The 17,643-nt window shown below is 40.6% G+C and overlaps 2 protein-coding genes across 2 annotated transcripts in view; both read right to left on the bottom strand.

Annotated features, from left to right (window-relative positions):
* Positions 1–528: 528 nt before the first annotated feature.
* ved (ventrally expressed dharma/bozozok antagonist) lies at positions 529–16,382 on the bottom strand. The gene is made up of 3 exons (XM_057819587.1): positions 12,098–16,382; positions 4,195–4,427; positions 529–1,754 (listed from the first exon to the last, which is right to left on the bottom strand). Exons 1-3 carry the CDS (start codon positions 12,261–12,263, stop codon positions 1,470–1,472), a joined length of 684 nt encoding a protein of 227 aa, XP_057675570.1. The 5' UTR covers positions 12,264–16,382; the 3' UTR covers positions 529–1,469.
* The window catches only part of polm (polymerase (DNA directed), mu), a 39,556-nt gene continuing 26,300 nt past the window's right edge, over positions 4,388–17,643 (bottom strand). Inside the window, exon 12 of the mRNA XM_057819637.1 lies at positions 4,388–4,427. The gene's annotated coding sequence lies outside the window, so the exon portion shown is untranslated. The remainder of the gene's footprint in view (positions 4,428–17,643) is intronic.

Raw genomic sequence — 17,643 nt, 5'->3', positions numbered from 1 at the left:
ATTTCTTTGTAAATACCGTAATTTTCGGGCTATAAGCCGCTACTTTTTCCCCTCATTTTGAATCCTGCGGCTTATAATCCAGTGCGGTTTATTTGTTGATTTATTTGGGTTAATAGGTAACACTTTATTTGACAGCGGCGTCATAAGACTGTCATAAGACTGTCATAATTACTGTATGACATGACACTATCGTGGGCATTACTGAATCCTTATGACAGATGTCATTCAGTGTCATCCAGCAAATTATGTCAGTAACTCTCTCTTTATGTCCAGATCAGTTTCAGAAGTGAGATAATTTGCTGGATGACATGAAAAAACATCTGTTATAAGCATTCATTAACGCTCATGACAATGTCATGTCAATTACTGTCTTATGACAGTCTTATGACGCCACTGTCAAATAGCATATTACTAAATCCAATAACTAACAATTAATGAAACAAGTGGAACAGTAACTGAAGAAATAATTAGCGCAGAACATGAATTTTGATTTTTTTTTTTTTTTTTTTTTACATCTGTAGCGTTGCAATGCATGCAAGGAGGCATGTTGGACAGCAAAAGCAGGTGGCAGCAGAGGTTGACTCTCTCCCCCAAGGGAGCAGTGATGGCCAAATGAAACTTCTTGAAGCAATGAAGTCTTGCAGCCAAGTTGTTCAAAGCTTCATGGTGGTTCATTTGTTCTCATGGCAGTCTTATGACGCCACTGTCAAAAAAAGTGTTAACGGTTAATATCTTTTGGGGTAAATATCCCATAATACAGCGAGGATAGCTGCGGCTTATTGTCCAGTGCGGCTTATCTATGAACACTTGCCGTTTTCGTGTCAAATTTGGTGGGTGGAGGCTTATAGTCAGGTGCGCCTTATAGTCCAGAAATTATGGTAAACATTCTTTGTCAGTGATTGTAAACTCGTGTCTCACAGCCTCGTTTTAGGAACCTTCAACCTGACTCAAGACTACATTTCAGCCACTTTAGCCCGAAAGACACTATTTATTTATTTATTTGTTTGTTTTCTTGAAAGAGAGCCAACTGTGCCGCGCCATCAAAAATGTAAAATTGCTTATCTTCCATCACCATTGTTGGTACAGTACTAACGCCCTTACATCATAGGCAGGGATTCATGGGGGCAGTGCCCCACTTCCCCCCAGTGGCCGAAAAATGTCATTGCATGCAACTGACTTTCCTATAATTTCAGTTCAGAATTTTTTACATAAGGCTTAATCATCGAGTTAGCGGGGGTTTAATTGGTTTGTGGAGTTGACTCTGACATTGACTGCAATGGACGTCCAATCCATTTGGAATGAGAGCACAGCACTGGCAAGCTTAATAGAATTTGTCCATGGGCGCACGTATGTCCTGCAACACTCATAGGCAACCACGCGCACGGTGGGAAATGGATTTTATTTAAACACGCCCGCAATATTGCACCAAGTGTAAATACTCCACACATGGATGACATATGGCAAAAATGTCAGTAGTATTGCGGGTACGGTGAGTAGGAGCCCGTGAGAGGAGAGGTCGCCGGCGTAGCGCCAGCGCTGTATTGGTAAAACGAGTCCAAGGGCGGGGCGTACCAGACGCCGTTTGGCGGGAAAGCGGCGGTCCGCGAGGGCGGCGGCGAGCAGAGGCCGGGGTAAGGCACAGCCCGGTACGCCCGCAGCTCGGGAGGGTATGGCGCAAAGCGGGAGGCCTGGGCCAAGGCATCCTGCACCGTCCGCTTCAGCTTCATGCGTCGGTTCTGGAACCAGTTGCGGATCTGCCCAGAGAGAAATTTGACATTGAACTTTGGAACGATGGATATTTTGCGCTGTGGAAAAAAAGTGAACATACTACAGTCCAAAGTGCTCTTTCTACTTTCAAGGAATAAAAGGGTAGGGTCGAAAGACTTGTAGTTCTTCAAAGATAAATGTTATTATGAGTCATATACAGGGCCGGCCCAGCCTATACGCAGACTATGCAGCTGCTTAGGGCCTATGACCACTAGGGGGCCCCCAATCTGGCAATTATTTAATTTATATTCTATTTTGTTTACCACAGTTTGCTTTATTTGACTTTTGTGAGTTTTGATACTTAATTTCAAGCTTAAAAAAATAAAAGTTCTTCTTTCACTTCTTTATTTTCCCTCTTTTAAAAAAGGTTTGGCGCTATCTACTGTAAGTCCTGACAATCATTTGGAGTGAGAAGTTTGAAGTATGCAGTGCAACAACATCTGATTAATATACAAAATAAGGACGTATGGGTTGGATTGCATGTATGGGTTTCACAGTACACTGTGACGAAATGGTGTGCCAAAAATATGGGCCCCTTGGCATTATTTTGCTTAGGGCCCCCAAATGGCCTGGGCCGGTCCTGGTCATATACATGCACTGGTATATAAAACTAGAAGTGAAATGACAGACTTGGCAGCGTTAGCAAATGTATAGAGAAGTAGATGAAAAATGATACACTCGCCAGCATGAGTAAACAGCAGCTATCTTAAAGCAGTAGACTTCTCTGAAAGGCTCTGTTGTAGAGAACCTTCCTAGTGAACCTTAGTACCTTGACTTGAATTGATCTTGAAATGATGAAACAGTTTGAAAACTTTCACATACAGCGGGGCAAATAAGTATTTAGTCAACCACTAATTGTGCAAGTTCTCCCACTTGAAAAGATTATAGAGAGGCCTGTAATTGTCAACATGGGTAAACCTCAACCATGAGTGATAGAATGTGGGGAAAAAAAAACAGAAAATAGACATTGTTTGATCTTGAAAGAACTTATTTGCAAATCACGGTGGAAAATAAGTATTTGGTCAATACCAAAAGTTCATCTCAATACTTTGTTATGTACCCTTTGTTGGCAATACGTTTTCTGTAACTCTTCACAAGCTTTTCACACACTGTTGCTGGTATTTTGGCCCATTCCTCCATGCAGATCTCCTCTAGAGCAGTGATGTTTTGGTGCTGTCGTTGGGCAACATGGACTTTCAACTCCCTCCACAGATTTTCTATGGGGTTGAGATCTGGAGACAGGCTAGGCCACTCCAGGACCTTGAAATGCTTCTTACGAAGCCACTCCTTTGTTGCCCTGGCTGTGTGTTTGGGATCATTGTCATGCTGAAAGACCCAGCCACGTCTCATCGTCAATGCCCTTGCTGATGGAAGGAGATTTTCACTCAAAATCACTCGATACATGGCCCCATTCATTCTTTCCTTTACACAGATCAGTCATCCTGGTCCTTTTGCAGAAAAACAGCCCCAAAGCATGATGTTTCCACCCCCATGCTTCACAGTGGGTATGGTGCAATTCAGTATTCTTTTTCCTCCAAACACAAGAACCTGTGTTTCTACCAAAAAGTTCTATTTTAATTTCATCTGACCATAACACATTCTCCCAGTCCTCTTCTGGATCATCCAAATGCTCTCTAGCGAACCGCAGACGGGCCTGGACGTGTACTGGCTTCAGCAGGGGGACACGTCTGGCAGTGCAGGATTTGAGTCCCTGGCAGTGCATTGTGTTACTGATAGTAGCATTTGATACTGTGGTCCCAGCTCTCTGTAGGTCATTCACTAGGTCCCCCCGTGTGGTTCTGGGATTTTTGCTCACCGTTCTTGTTATCATTTTGATGCCAAGGGGTAAGGAATGGGTCAAAATACCAGCAACAGTGTATGAAAAGCTTGTGAAGAGTTACAGAAAACGTTTGGCCTCCGTTATTGCCAACAAAGGGTACATAACAAAGTAATGAGATGAACTTTTGTTATTGACCAAATACTTATTTGCCACCATGATTTGCAAATAAATTCTTTAAAAATCAAACAATGTGATTTTCTGTTGTTTTTTTTTTTTTTCCCCACATTGTCTCTCATGGTTGAGGTTTACCCGTGTTGACAATTACAGTATTTTCAAGTGGGAGAACTTGCACAATAAGTGGTTGACAAAATACTTATTTGCCCCACTGTATCGAAAGTAGACAGAAGGGAACTAATGCAATAACAGGAGCAATTTAAACAACTTTAACGGTTGATTCACAACATTATATGGCTTCCAAACATAGCAAAGGTTACTATCTAGTTATCGCAATTTCCACAATATCCCTGTGTCTAGTTAAGTTTAGGGTAAAAAAATAGGCTAGGGTGAGGACTACCTGTAATTTAAACTGAGACGGAGTGTTAAATATGGACCAAAAAAATGGACGAGAAGATGACACTTATGCAGACCTGCTTGTCGGAGAGGTTAAGCTTGTGGCACAGCTGCGCCTTGTCGTGCGTTCCCAGGTAAGCGTTCCTCTCAAAGGCCCGCTCCAGGCTGCCGATCTGCTCGGCCGTGAAGGCCGTGCGCGGCCTCCTGCCGGCGATGACGTCGTGCCGGCGGCCGGGTGGCGACGGGGAACGCTCGCTCTCGTAGCCAGACGTCTCCTCCTCAACGCCGCTGCCGGATTCTGCCTCGGAACCTGCCGACAAAAGCCAATATTTTTTTTAATGTTCAAAAGGTTTTGTTCTCTAACTCATTTGCTCCCAAAAACGTATAAATACGTTCTATTTTTGTTTCAGTGTCCCAAAGACGTATTTATACTAGGGCTGTCAAAATGATCGCGTTAACGGGCGGTAATTAATTTTTTAAATTAATCACGTTAAAATATTTGACGCAATTAACGCACATGCCCCGCTCAAACAGATTAAAATGACAGCACAGTGACATGTCCATTTGTTACTTGTGTTTTTTGTTTCCCTCTGCTGGCGCTTTGGTGCGACTGAATTTATGGGTTTAAGCACAATGAGCATTGTGTAATTATTGACATCAACAATTGCGAGTTACTAGTTTATTTTTTGATTGAAAATTTTACAAATGTTAATAAAACGAAAACATTAAGAGGGGTTTTAATATAAAATTTCTATAACTTGTACTAACATTTATCATTTAAGAACTACAAGTCTTTCTATCCATGGATCGCTTTAAGAGAATGTTAATGATGTTAATGCCATCTTGTTGATTTATTATTATAATAAACAAATACAGTACTTATGTACCGTATGTTGAATGTATATACTGGACTGTCTCAGAAAATTAGAATACACAATATTCTAATTTTCTGAGACAGTCCTGTACATTAATCCACCATTTAAAGCAGGGGTGTCCAAACTTTTTGCAAAGGGGACCAGATTTGGCGTGGTAAAAATGTGGGGGGCCGACCTTGGCTGACGTCCTTTACATAGAACAATATACAGGACTGTCTCAGAAAATTAGAATATTGTGTATTCTAATTTCCTGAGACAGTCCAGTATTAGAGCTGTCCCGACTAGTCCACATAGTCGACGTCATCGATGATGTAAATCCGTCGACGAGCACAACGTCCCGTCGACAGTTAATGAAGGGTTTAAAAAATACATGCGTGGAAAGTTCAGAATGTCGGATGCTCTGTATGCAAGCGGGGAAAGCGGCACAAAGCCAAAAAAAGCGCACCAGAGTGTCCAAAACATTGACTTATTTCAAAGAAACAACGGAGGGTACACTCTTCTGTCCTGTCTGTTCAATGCCAAGCTTGGCTGCACGTCGGCCGTGAATAAACACCTCAAGCGCCGTCACCGTAAGTAAATTTTTTTTTTTTGTACACCAGAGGGTGCTGTCGCCTTACTAAATAATAATGTTTCATTGACAATGGGCCTATAGACCCTAGCCACCGACGTCACAAAACCACGTGCTCGCTGTATGGTTCCGCCCACTTGTCCGTCATTTTGTCTCTGTATTAGCATTGGTCTCAATTGATCGAGGAATTTAAAATGCATTTCATGGAAGACCCGGTGCTTTCTGATGCCGTAAACTCACTGGATGTGTTGCATAAAAGGCGTTATGTGGAAAAGCTTCGTTCTATACAGTCGCCAGATCCATATTTGATGCCTAAATCGATGATTTTTGACCGGCTGCCTTCGCCGTCTCTGCCTGACCCTGATATTTACAACTATCTTGTCCACACAAAATCAGCCTATTCTCACGAAAGTTTGAAAAACTTTAAGAGCTTGGAGGCTTATAAATACTTGGTTGCTGGTTGGGTGAAACAGGTCCTCGTCCACGAAAATTCGGCAGGAATCTATCTTGTGCTTGGAAAGGTGAGTTACGAAATTTTCAATTCAAAATCTTTTGTTATTGCTAACATCCACTGTCAAGTCTAATGTATTTCATGTCGTTTGTCAATGGAGTTAAGGCTTTTAATGTTTATATGGTTTAGCGATAGCACTCTCACTACATACATACGTGTATGTTGTCGGCGATTAGCCTAGCAATGATCTTAATTGTGGTTATTTGTCAGCCCAAAACCCTCTAAGTATATCTTAAATGCATCTTACCGGATATAAAATGACTACTACATAGTCTGTGGTGATTTTTTTGGTGCCCAGTTTTCACGTCGAATTGCAGCCGTCCATTTCGCTCTCCTCTTTGGATCCCTTGGAATACGGTAAAACTTCAAGTCGCTCCTTCCATCTTCTCTGTGCAACCAACAGCCAAACACGCCTTCACCGTTTTGATTATTAATGTTAAGGAGCAGAAAAACACGCCGTAAATAGGAGGAATGTACATAGCCGTAAAAGGTTAACACTATGTTTTGACGGACAGTTGGGCGGTACCATTCAGGAGAGCGGAGTTGTGACGTCACGTGGGTAGGGTCTATAAGTGCTATTAGTATTGTCCTTAATGCTAACTGAAAGGTTTATTTCATGTTATGGTTTATTTTATGGTATAGAAAATTATATAAGGTTAAAAGGTCATAAATATATACAGTATATACAGTGATTGCACTCAAGGGAGAGATTGTCAATGATAAGGTAATAAATTAAGGTAAAGGCAATTCATATAGGCAATTCATTGATATATAAATAAGGTTTAAAAGGAAAAAGGTGAAAAGTTTTTGTTAATTTCTAATTGTGTTGTTTTATTTGTGTGCACCGTAGCTCTTATGGTGTGATTACATCAAGGATGGAATAAAAGTTGTAAACCATCAGTTTAAGAGACCACCTTTTCAATCGGGATGCTACAGTAGTTAATTCTATCAGCATTTGAACTCATTGTTTATTTGTGATTTATTATTATTTATGTGTTTATTTGTACTTCAATAAATAATTTAAGTGTTCCAATATGTTTTTGTGAATTGATAAGCGTCAACAAAAATTTCATTGCTAAATTAGTAAAGAGAATCAAATTTAAAAAAAAATTTTTTTTTAATTATTAGATTAGTCGACTAATTAAAAATAATCGGCTGACTAATCGGGAGAAAATTAGTCGTTTGGGACAGCCCTAGTATATATATCCGTCTTGTGTCTTATCTTTCCATTCCAAAAATAATTTACAGAAAAATATGGCATATCTTATAGATGGTTTGAATTGTGATTAATTACGATTAATTTTTAAGATGTGTGTGATTGACTCGATTAAAAGTTTTAATCGTTTGACAGCCCAAATTTATACATCTTTTACGATTTTTTTCCACAAGAGACATCTCTGGGTTCTGATTCAACTTAGCTCCAAAGCACAACACTGAAAATCCATTTTAAAGCAATAAAACTGGCCACTGGAGGGCAGTAGCGCATTTGGTAAGACCCGCAACCTGATTCAACGGAACGAATGGCCGTGGCGCCAGCGGAAGACGACCAAATGAATGTCCAGGATGCCAGAAGTTGGACGACCGAGCAGAACGACCGGGACCACCAGTGCAGCGGACGATGCCGTTGAGTTCATGGTGCTCGCCAAGCAGAGCCCACACCGCCGTGCTCGGATGTTCGCGTCCCCCGCACCCTCCCACGCGCACGGCCAAACCAGTCGTCCCCCCAGGAACACAAGTTCCCCAGGCGAACGAGGCAGTGGTCACCACAACAGAAAGACTAAAAAAAAATCCGTCTTTATGAGACAGGCGGCGATGAGGGAAAAGGTTACCCAGGCTGTCGCATTCACAAAAGTGTCATCTCTCAGTTAGTTATGTGTAAATAAATTGTTACTTTGCAATCAAAAGCTCTATTTGTTTTGTTGTTTATGTTATTTTGTAAAAGGAAAACATTATTCAGATGTTTGGGATGTAACTAAAGCAAAAAATAGCTGTGTTAAAGTCACATAAAGCTCAATTTCTCTGTTTTTTCATCAGAAATTGGAAAATTGCTCAAACTAAGCTATTTTCTAATGCTGATTTCTAAAGAATGGAAAAAGATATGAAGTAACTTTCTTTTCCTGCTGAAAGAAAAGAGTCTTTCTTTTGGTGGGTTCCATGTTTATATACAGTGCCTTGCAAAAGTATTCGGCCCCCTTGAATCTTGCAACCTTTCGCCACATTTCAGGCTTCAAACATAAAGATATGAAATTTAATTTTTTTGTCAAGAATCAACAACAAGTGGGACACAATCGTGAAGTGGAACAACATTTATTGGATAATTTAAACTTTTTTAACAAATAAAAAACTGAAAAGTGGGGCGTGCAATATTATTCGGCCCCTTTACTTTCAGTGCAGCAAACTCACTCCAGAAGTTAAGTGAGGATCTCTGAATGATCCAATGTTGTCCTAAATGACCGATGATGATAAATAGAATCCACCTGTGTGTAATCAAGTCTCCGTATAAATGCACCTGCTCTGTGATAGTCTCAGGGTTCTGTTTAAAGTGCAGAGAGCATTATGAAAACCAAGGAACACACCAGGCAGGTCCGAGATACTGTTGTGGAGAAGTTTAAAGCCGGATTTGGATACAAAAAGATTTCCCAAGCTTTAAACATCTCAAGCAGCACTGTGCAAGCCATCATATTGAAATGGAAGGAGCATCAGACCACTGCAAATCTACCAAGACCCGGCCGTCCTTCCAAACTTTCTTCTCAAACAAGGAGAAAACTGATCAGAGATGCAGCCAAGAGGCCCATGATCACTCTGGATGAACTGCAGAGATCTACAGCTGAGGTGGGAGAGTCTGTCCATAGGACAACAATCAGTCGTACACTGCACAAATCTGGCCTTTATGGAAGAGTGGCAAGAAGAAAGCCATTTCTCAAAGATATCCATAAAAAGTCTCGTTTAAAGTTTGCCACAAGCCACCTGGGAGACACACCAAACATGTGGAAGAAGGTGCTCTGGTCAGATGAAACCAAAATTGAACTTTTTGGCCACAATGCAAAACGATATGTTTGGCGTAAAAGCAACACAGCTCATCACCCTGAACACACCATCCCCACTGTCAAACATGGTGGTGGCAGCATCATGGTTTGGGCCTGCTTTTCTTCAGCAGGGACAGGGAAGATGGTTAAAATTGACGGGACGATGGATGCAGCCAAATACAGGAACATTCTGGAAGAAAATCTGTTGGTATCTGCACAAGACCTGAGACTGGGACGGAGATTTATCTTCCAACGGGACAATGATCCAAAACATAAAGCCAAATCTACAATGGAATGGTTCAAAAATAAACGTATCCAGGTGTTAGAATGGCTAAGTCAAAGTCCAGACCTGAATCCAATGGAGAATCTGTGGAAAGAGCTGAAGACCGCTGTTCACAAACACTCTCCATCCAACCTCACTGAGCTTGAGCTGTTTTGCTAGGAAGAATGGGCAAGAATGTCAGTCTCTCGATGTGCAAAACATACCCCAAGCGACTTGCAGCTTTGGAGCAAAAGGGGGCGCTACAAAGTATTAACGCAAGGGGGCCGAATAATATTGCACGCCCCACTTTTCAGTTTTTTATTTGTTTAAAAAGATGAAATTATCCAATAAATTTTGTTCCACTTCACGATTGTGTCCCACTTGTTGTGGATTCTTGACAAAAAATGAAAATTTGATATCTTTATGTTTGAAGCCTGAAATGTCGCGAAAGGTTGCAAGGTTCAAGGGGGCCGAATACTTTTGCAAGGCACTGTAGCAATAGAACAGAATTTTCTGTGGGGCTTGCAAAATCAGTCAAAATGCAGTAAAATGGCCGGGAACGAAGGGGGTTGCACCGGTGAAAATGGCTGGGGGTCAATGAGCTTTGCATGTCACGCAAAAGCTGCCTTCTATGTAAACCTGAAACGATTACTCAGCTAATTTGAATACCGTAATTTTCGGACTATAAACCGCTACTTTTTTCCTTCATTTGTAATCCTGCAGTTTTTAGTCCAATGCGGCTTATTTGTTGATTTATTTGGGTTAATTGCTAACCCAAACCCATTATTAGACACTATCATGGGCATGACTGAATGCTTATGACAGATGTCATGAAGTGTCATCCGGCAAATTATGTCACTAACTCCATTTACCGTAATTTTCGGACTATAAACCGCTACTTTTTTCCTTCATTTTGAATCCTGCGGCTTATAGTCCAGTGCGGCTTATTTGTTGCTTTATTCGGGTTTATAGGTAACACATGACTCCTAGCATGCATTGCAGCGCCAACAATGTAAACACCAATCATGTTCTATGCTATTTTTTTATTCAGTTACTGTTCCAGTTGTTTCATTATTTGCTAGTTATGGTATTTAGGAACACTTTATTCAACAGCAACGTCATATGACTGTCATAATTATGACATGACACTATCATGGGCATTAATCAATGCTTATAACAGATGTCAAGTGTCATTTGACAAGTTATGTTAATAACGCCATTTATATCCAGCTCGGATCTTTTTCATCCATTCAAAAGTGAGATCATTTGCCGGATAACACGAAATACATCTGTTATAGACATTCACTAATGCTCGTGACAGTGTCATGTCATGATTATGTTTGTGTAATGACAGTTTTATGGCACCACTGTCAAATAGTGTGTCACCAAATCGCATAACTAGGAATAAATGAAACAACTGGAACAGTAACAGTTATAAATAATTGGCACATAACATTGTTATTTTCATCTGGAGCACTGCAATACATGCTAAAAGGCATGTTGGACAGCAACCGGGTTGACAGCAGGTGGCAGCAGAGGTTGAATGTCTCCCCCAAGGGAGCAGTAATGGCCAAATGAAGCTTATTGAAGCAACGAAGCTTTGCAGCCAATTGATTCAAAGCTTAATGGTGCTTCATTTGGTCTTATGACAGTCGTATGATGCCGATTGTCAAATAAAGTGCGACCAGTTGATATCTTTTGGTCTAAATATCCCATAATACAGTGAGGACAGCTGCGGCTTATAGTGCTGTGCGGCTTATCTATGAACAAATGCCGTTTTCGTGTCACATTTGGTGGGTGGCGGCTTATAGTCAGCTGTGCCTTATAGTGCCAAAATTACGGTATGTCTAGCTAGGATCTTTTACATCCATTCAAAAGTCAGATCATTTGCCGGATAACAGCAAATGATATCTGTTATAAGCATTCTTTAAAGCTCATGACACTATCATATCGTAATTATGATTGTCCAATGAGAGTCTTATGGTGTCACTATCAAATAAAGTGTCACCAAATACCATAACTAGCAATTAATGAAACAACTGGAACAGTAACTGAAGAAATAATTAGCACAGAACATGAAGAAGACTATTTTGCAGCATAATGTAGGGTGGAAAAGCTGGGTCTCCCTCAGAAGTCATGGGTCTTCCAGCAGGACAATGACCCAAAACACATTTCAAAAAGCACCAGAAAATGGTTTGAGAGAAAGCACTGGAGACTTCTAAAGTGGCCAGACCTGAATCCCATAGAACACCGCTGGAGAGATCTGAAAATGGCACCCTTCAAATCTCAGAGACCTGAAGCAGTTGGCCAAAGAAGAATGCTCTAAAATTCCAGCAGAGCATTGTAACCAACTCATTGATGGATACCGGAAGCGGTTGTTTGCAGTTATTTTGTCTAAAGGTCGTGCTACCAAGTATTAGGCTGAGAGTGCTGATACTTTTGTCCGGCATATTTTTGTTGTTTTGTGTAGAAGGATAATGATTTAAAATTTTTCCCCCCATTCTCTTTTGTGTTGTTTCGATGCAAGCAAAATAAATGAAGATATTACTACCAAAGCATTTGTAATTGCAATCATTTTCTGGGAGAAATTGAGCATTACAAAATTGCCAGGGTGCCAATACTTTTGGACAGCACTGTATCACAATATATCGCAAACCCCCCCAAAAATTCGCAATGTAAGTTTTTTCCAATATCGTTCATCCCTCCCTGTTCAAATAGATTGGATGTCTGTCGCCGTCAATGGAACCAATGAGTTAATGAATGGATGAGAAAGGAAGACTCACCCGGCTTGTGGTCAGAAGCGGGCCTCCCGTAGAAGCCCGGCAGGCTGTCGGCGTGGGTCCCGGCGAGCTCCTGGGCGCGGCTGCTTTTGGCCATCCACTCGATAGAAAATGGTCCCCTCATGACGTAAGGTAAAAGCCGGGGTCCGTCGGCACGTACTTATAGGCGGCGGGCCCCCTCTGACCGCCCGCTTCCGTGCACATCAAAGCCTTTTCCCCTGCCCCGCCTCGTCTCGTCCAGTCATCAAAGCGTCTCATTGGGCCTCAATGAAGCTGTTACCTTGTGGCTCCAGTGCGTCTGAACCCGCAACCCCCTACCACTACCTTCCAGCCACCAGGGGTGTCAAACGTATTTTTGTCGAGGGCCACATTGCAGTTATGGTTCCTTCAGAGGGCCGTTATCTCAGCCAACCCGGACAAAAATGTCATCATTTGGCTGCAATCGATAGTGCGAGACGTCCGATAAGCGAGACGGCAAATTAAAAATAAAATGGAAGAAATAAATAATAATAGAGAGTAGGGTTGTTCCGATCATGTTTTTTTGCTCCCGATCCGATCGTTTTAGTTTGAGTATCTGCCGATCCCGATATTTCCCGATCTGATTGCTTTTTTTTTTTGCTCCCGATTCAAATCCAAATCATTCCCGATAATTTTTCCCGATCATATACATTTTGGCAATGCATTAAGAAAAAAATGAATAAAACTCGGACGAATATATACATTCGACATACAGTACATAAGTACTGTATTTGTTTATTATGACGATAAAGCCTCAAGATGGCATTAACATTATTAACATTCTTTCTGTGAGAGGGATCCACGGATAGAAAGACTTGTAATTCTTAAAGCATAAATGTGACTTTGTATATCGTGACTAAATATTGCCATCTAGTGTATTTGTTGAGCTTTCAGTAAATGATACTGTAGCCATTTAACTTCTGCCCAAATGCATGATGGGAAGTGCAACCATGACTGTGCGTCGTGGTACTGCGTTGGGAAATAACATAGGGTGTTAAGAAAAAGATCAGCTACTACCTTTCTTCCCCACAATGCTTCCCACGATTATTCTATTTATTGGGAGAGGGATTGTAAGGCTTTAGCCATTTAAAAAAGGCTCCAAAGGCTGCCAAAATTCACTGTTGTCATTTTACGCTGACTTTTAGCTCTATATACTGCATGAGTAAAACGGCGCCATTACACATTGAACGCGACAATGCGCGAGTGCGTCGTGCAGCGCGTGCGTTAATTACGTTAAATATTGTAACGTGATAAATGTAAAAAATATGAATTCTCGCCATTAACGCGATACATTTGATAACCCTACCTTAAGCTTAAACTAAAGACTCTGGAAGAGTGTAACACATTATGTCTGTAACGTTAAATACAATTAGAAAACAATGTAATTAAATAAATATATATATTTAAAAAAGGCATGGCCGATATTTTTTTGCCGATTCCAATACTTTGAAAATGACGTGATCGGACCCGGTCGATCGGCATATCTCTAATAGGCAGGGTACATCCTGAAACTGGGTTGGACATCTATCGCCGTCAACGGCAGTAAAGCATGATCGCTTAATGCCGGTAATCCCAGTTGAAATGGATTTGATGTCTTTGGCTGTCAATGGAAGTGAATGAGTTGAACAATGGCTACAGTGGTGTGAAAAAGTATCTGAAGTTTTTAGAATTTGTGACATTTCTGCATAAAATCACCATCAAATGTGATCTTTGTCAAAATCACACAGATAAAAATACAGTGTGTGCTTTAACTTAAACCACCCAAACATTGGGGCTAGTATGCAAACAATGACAGAAGGGGGAAAAATAAGCAAGTGAACTAGTGCTGCAACGATTAATCGATTAACTTGTGTATTCCATTATGAAAAAAAAGATTCAAAATAAATGTTGCCGCTTCGTGTAGTCGTTTAATTAAAGTGGCATTGTAATGGTTTGTTTTGAAAGTGTTTGAATTAGTTTTATTGATTTAGCTGGATACACTGCCCTCTAATCTGCCTCACTTCACATGGCTGAATCCAGCTGCTCCCTGTCAAGGCCAACCTAAGCTACGTTTTTGTTTGAGCTAATGTTATTTTTAATGCATTCGTAATTTAGTTTATAGGTATATTTAGTTGTTATGTGTGGGAATATGTGTCTGAACCATTTTTTTAAAAGCATTGTAAAAAAAAATTTTTTTTTACCATGTAAGCTAGCAGACTTTTGCTATGCAAGTTAGCCAATTGTTCTTTTGTTGTACATAGATTGTGGCTCAGCTCAGGTATTTCAATTTTTTATGTTCCTTATCCGATTGCTTGATTATTTGAACGAACTAGTTCATCAATTTATCCATGACTAAAATAATCAATAGCTGCAGCCTTAAATTGAACCATCACATTTAATATTTTGCAGCCCCGCCTTTGGCAGCAACAACTTCAACCAGACGCTTCCTGTAGCTGCAGATCAATCTGGCACATTGATCAGGACTAATCTTGACCCATTCATCTCAACAAAATTGCTGTAGTTTAGTCAGATTCCTGGGATGTCTGGCATGAATCACTGTCTTTAGGCCATGCCACAGCATCTCAATAGGGTTCACGTCTGAACTTTGACTTGGCCACTCCAGAAAGTCTATTTTGTTCTTCTGAAACCATTCTGGAGTTGATTTACTTCTGTGTTTTGGATCGTTCTCTTGTTGCAACATCCATCCTCTTTTTGGCTTCAACTGTCTGACAGACAGCCTCAGGTTTTCCTGATTAACTTTTGAATTCATTCTTCCATTAATGATTGCAAGTTGTCCAGGGCCTGAGGCAGCAAAACAGCCCCAAATCATGATGCTCCATCCACCATGCTTCACGGTGGGGATGAGGTGTTGATGCTGGTGAGCTGTTCATTTTTCCTCCACACATGACGTTGTGTGTTACTCCCAAACAATTCAACTTTGGTTTCATCAGTCCACACAATATTTTGCCAAACTCTTGTGGAGTGTCTTAGTGCCTTTTTGCGAACATTAAAGCAGCAACAATGTTTTTTTTTTTAGACAGCGGTGGCTTCCTCCGGAGAGTCCTCCTATGAACACCATTCTTGGCCATATAGTTGATGTGTGCAGAGATATTGGACTGTGTTAGTCATTTCTGTAAGTCTTTAGCAGACACGCTAGTGTTCTTTTTCACCTTTCTGAGTATTCTGCGCTGAACTCTTGGCGTCATCTTTGGAGGACGGCCACTCCTTGGGAGAGAAGCAACAGTGCCCGAACTCTCTCCATTTGTAGACCACTTCTCTGACTGTCGATTGGTGAACATCCAGACTTTTAGAGATGGTTTTCTATCCTTTCCCAGCTTTATACAAATCAACAATCCTTGATCGCAGGTCTTTTGATCGAGCCATGATGCACATCAGACAATGCTTGTCATCAAGACAATTCTTACCAGATGTGTGCATGCTATCTAGAGCTGAAACGAATACTCGATTAACTCGAGTAACTCGAGTTTAAAAACTGATCCGAGTAGTTTTATTCACCTCGAGTAATCGTTTTTTTTTGACAGCTCTAAGCATCACGTTTTGCTTGGACTACTTTTAATGCGGGACGCGCTGATGTCACGCACGTAGAGGAAGAAGAAGAGAAAAACTTACTGCAGCCGACAGCCGCTAAAAACGACGCCGAAGTTGCTAAATACTAGCCCGCACGATGCTAACTGGTAGCAGGTAGTGTCTGATGAGTCTCATAGAGATCACATGTATGTTGAACTAGATGCGAAATGACAGACTCGGCTGCGTCTGGGCAGCGTTAGTAAACAGCCGCCATCTTAAAGCAGTAGAGCGCTAAGCGCTAATAAAGAGCGCTATGCGCTAATAAATAAGATTAACGTAAAGTTAGCCCCGTGGACGGCTAGGTTTCTATTAATTATGACCACTGTCGATGCTTGGCTAACATGTCTTACATACAGGCTTTAACATAACATAGCGATGTGGAGTGATGAGGGTGTAAAATAAAAACTTAATCATGCTAACTATCAATCTTAGCTCAGTAGTCATTGCTGGATAAAACACCAAGTAGCACTGGTCCCTATTGTGCTCCAATACAGCCTGTAATCATACATTTATTTTAAACACTGCAAAAACTCAAAATCCTATCAGGACGTACAATTTAGACTAGCTTAAAACTTAACTAGAACTTAAAATGGCTTGACACAAATAGAAATTCAATGGAAACACGTGGGGAAAAAAATCCTAACTTTTAAGTGATGTGTGTTATCAAGCGTAACGGCATTTTAAGTTGTGTATATACATATATATATATATATATATATATATATATATGTATATATATATATATATTTTTTTTAATAAGATCTAAAGGTTTTTTTGAGTGAAAGCAGGTAATTAGTCTTTTTTTTTTTATTTTAGTTACATCTGATATGCAATTGTTGGCTGTTTTCAACAACATACATAGAAAATAAAGACACTGATTGACTGAAAATGGTTCAAGATTAGATGAAATGTCTTGTTTTCTCATGTATATTTATTATTGCACTTCACCCAAAAATATATTTGTTTTATCCGATTACTCGATTAATCGATAGAATTGTAGGTCGATTACTCGATTACTAAAATATTCGATAGCTGCAGGCCTAATGCTATCCTCATCAAAATATGAAAACCTATTACTGTTTGGGTGGTTTTAGTTAAAGCAGACACTGTTTTTACATCTGTGTGATTTTGACAAAGATCAGATCACATTTGATGGTGGTTTTATGCAGAAATGTGAGAAATTCCAAAAGGTTCGGATACTTTTTCATACCGCTGTATGTCCCGTCTTTATGTTGAAGCATTTGTTACCAGGACCTCCCCTCTCACCTTTGTTATTATTGACTACATTGCACCCCCCGCCACACACGCATACACACACACTGAGCAGACCTTTGATTGGCTCCATTTCAAGTCTTTCATCTACTAAATGGGCCTGTTTGCTACTCTGTTACAGACACAATCACACCTCCGGCCAACCCTTGGCAATCACAGGCGGCACATGCGCACACACATCGCGCTATTTACTCTAACGAATAGCGTACCGCACGTAACACTTCACCTTTGCTCATTAATATTCATGTCGTTAGCAACTGTTGCTAGGGGGGTCAAACTCGCGTTTGTCCCTAATGCTAAATGCATGTAAATAGTGTATAAATGAGATATTTACTGAGCTAAACCTACCAAATCTGTCCGAAAATAATGTCCCTTGCACCAAATTGACTGGCAAAGATGTGGAAGAACATAAAAATGTTTGGTTAAAAAGATGGCCCCAAGTGTCGAGGGCTGGAAAAGAGCCGACCTGATCCAAAGGTAGCTTTTTTTTATCGACACCTTTTTCTTGTGTGCATTGCCTTACGCCACTGACAATGACATTCTCCTGTTTCAACAATCTATCCTTTACCACCATATGCCCTGTCTTTCTTATATATTATATCCCCTGGTTGTCTTATGTCTCTGACCGTTCTTGGGGGTAATTTATA

This window comes from Corythoichthys intestinalis, chromosome 17 (genome assembly GCF_030265065.1).
Source record: "Corythoichthys intestinalis isolate RoL2023-P3 chromosome 17, ASM3026506v1, whole genome shotgun sequence".
Taxonomy (NCBI): Eukaryota; Metazoa; Chordata; class Actinopteri; order Syngnathiformes; family Syngnathidae; genus Corythoichthys; species Corythoichthys intestinalis.
Note: the sequence above shows the minus strand (reverse complement) of the source record. Positions and strands in the feature narration are given on the sequence as shown.

Bases quoted from the DNA above. Each gene is read 5' to 3' on its own strand.
- ved (XM_057819587.1), bottom strand. From the start codon at position 12,263: ATGAGGGGACCATTTTCTATCGAGTGGATGGCCAAAAGCAGCCGCGCC. The intron at 4,428-12,097 runs GACGGCGACAGA...TTTTGTCGGCAG, and splicing joins ATTAACTCATTGGTTCCATT to GTTCCGAGGCAGAATCCGGC. The intron at 1,755-4,194 runs GTCTGCATAAGT...CTCTCTGGGCAG, and splicing joins TTAACCTCTCCGACAAGCAG to ATCCGCAACTGGTTCCAGAA.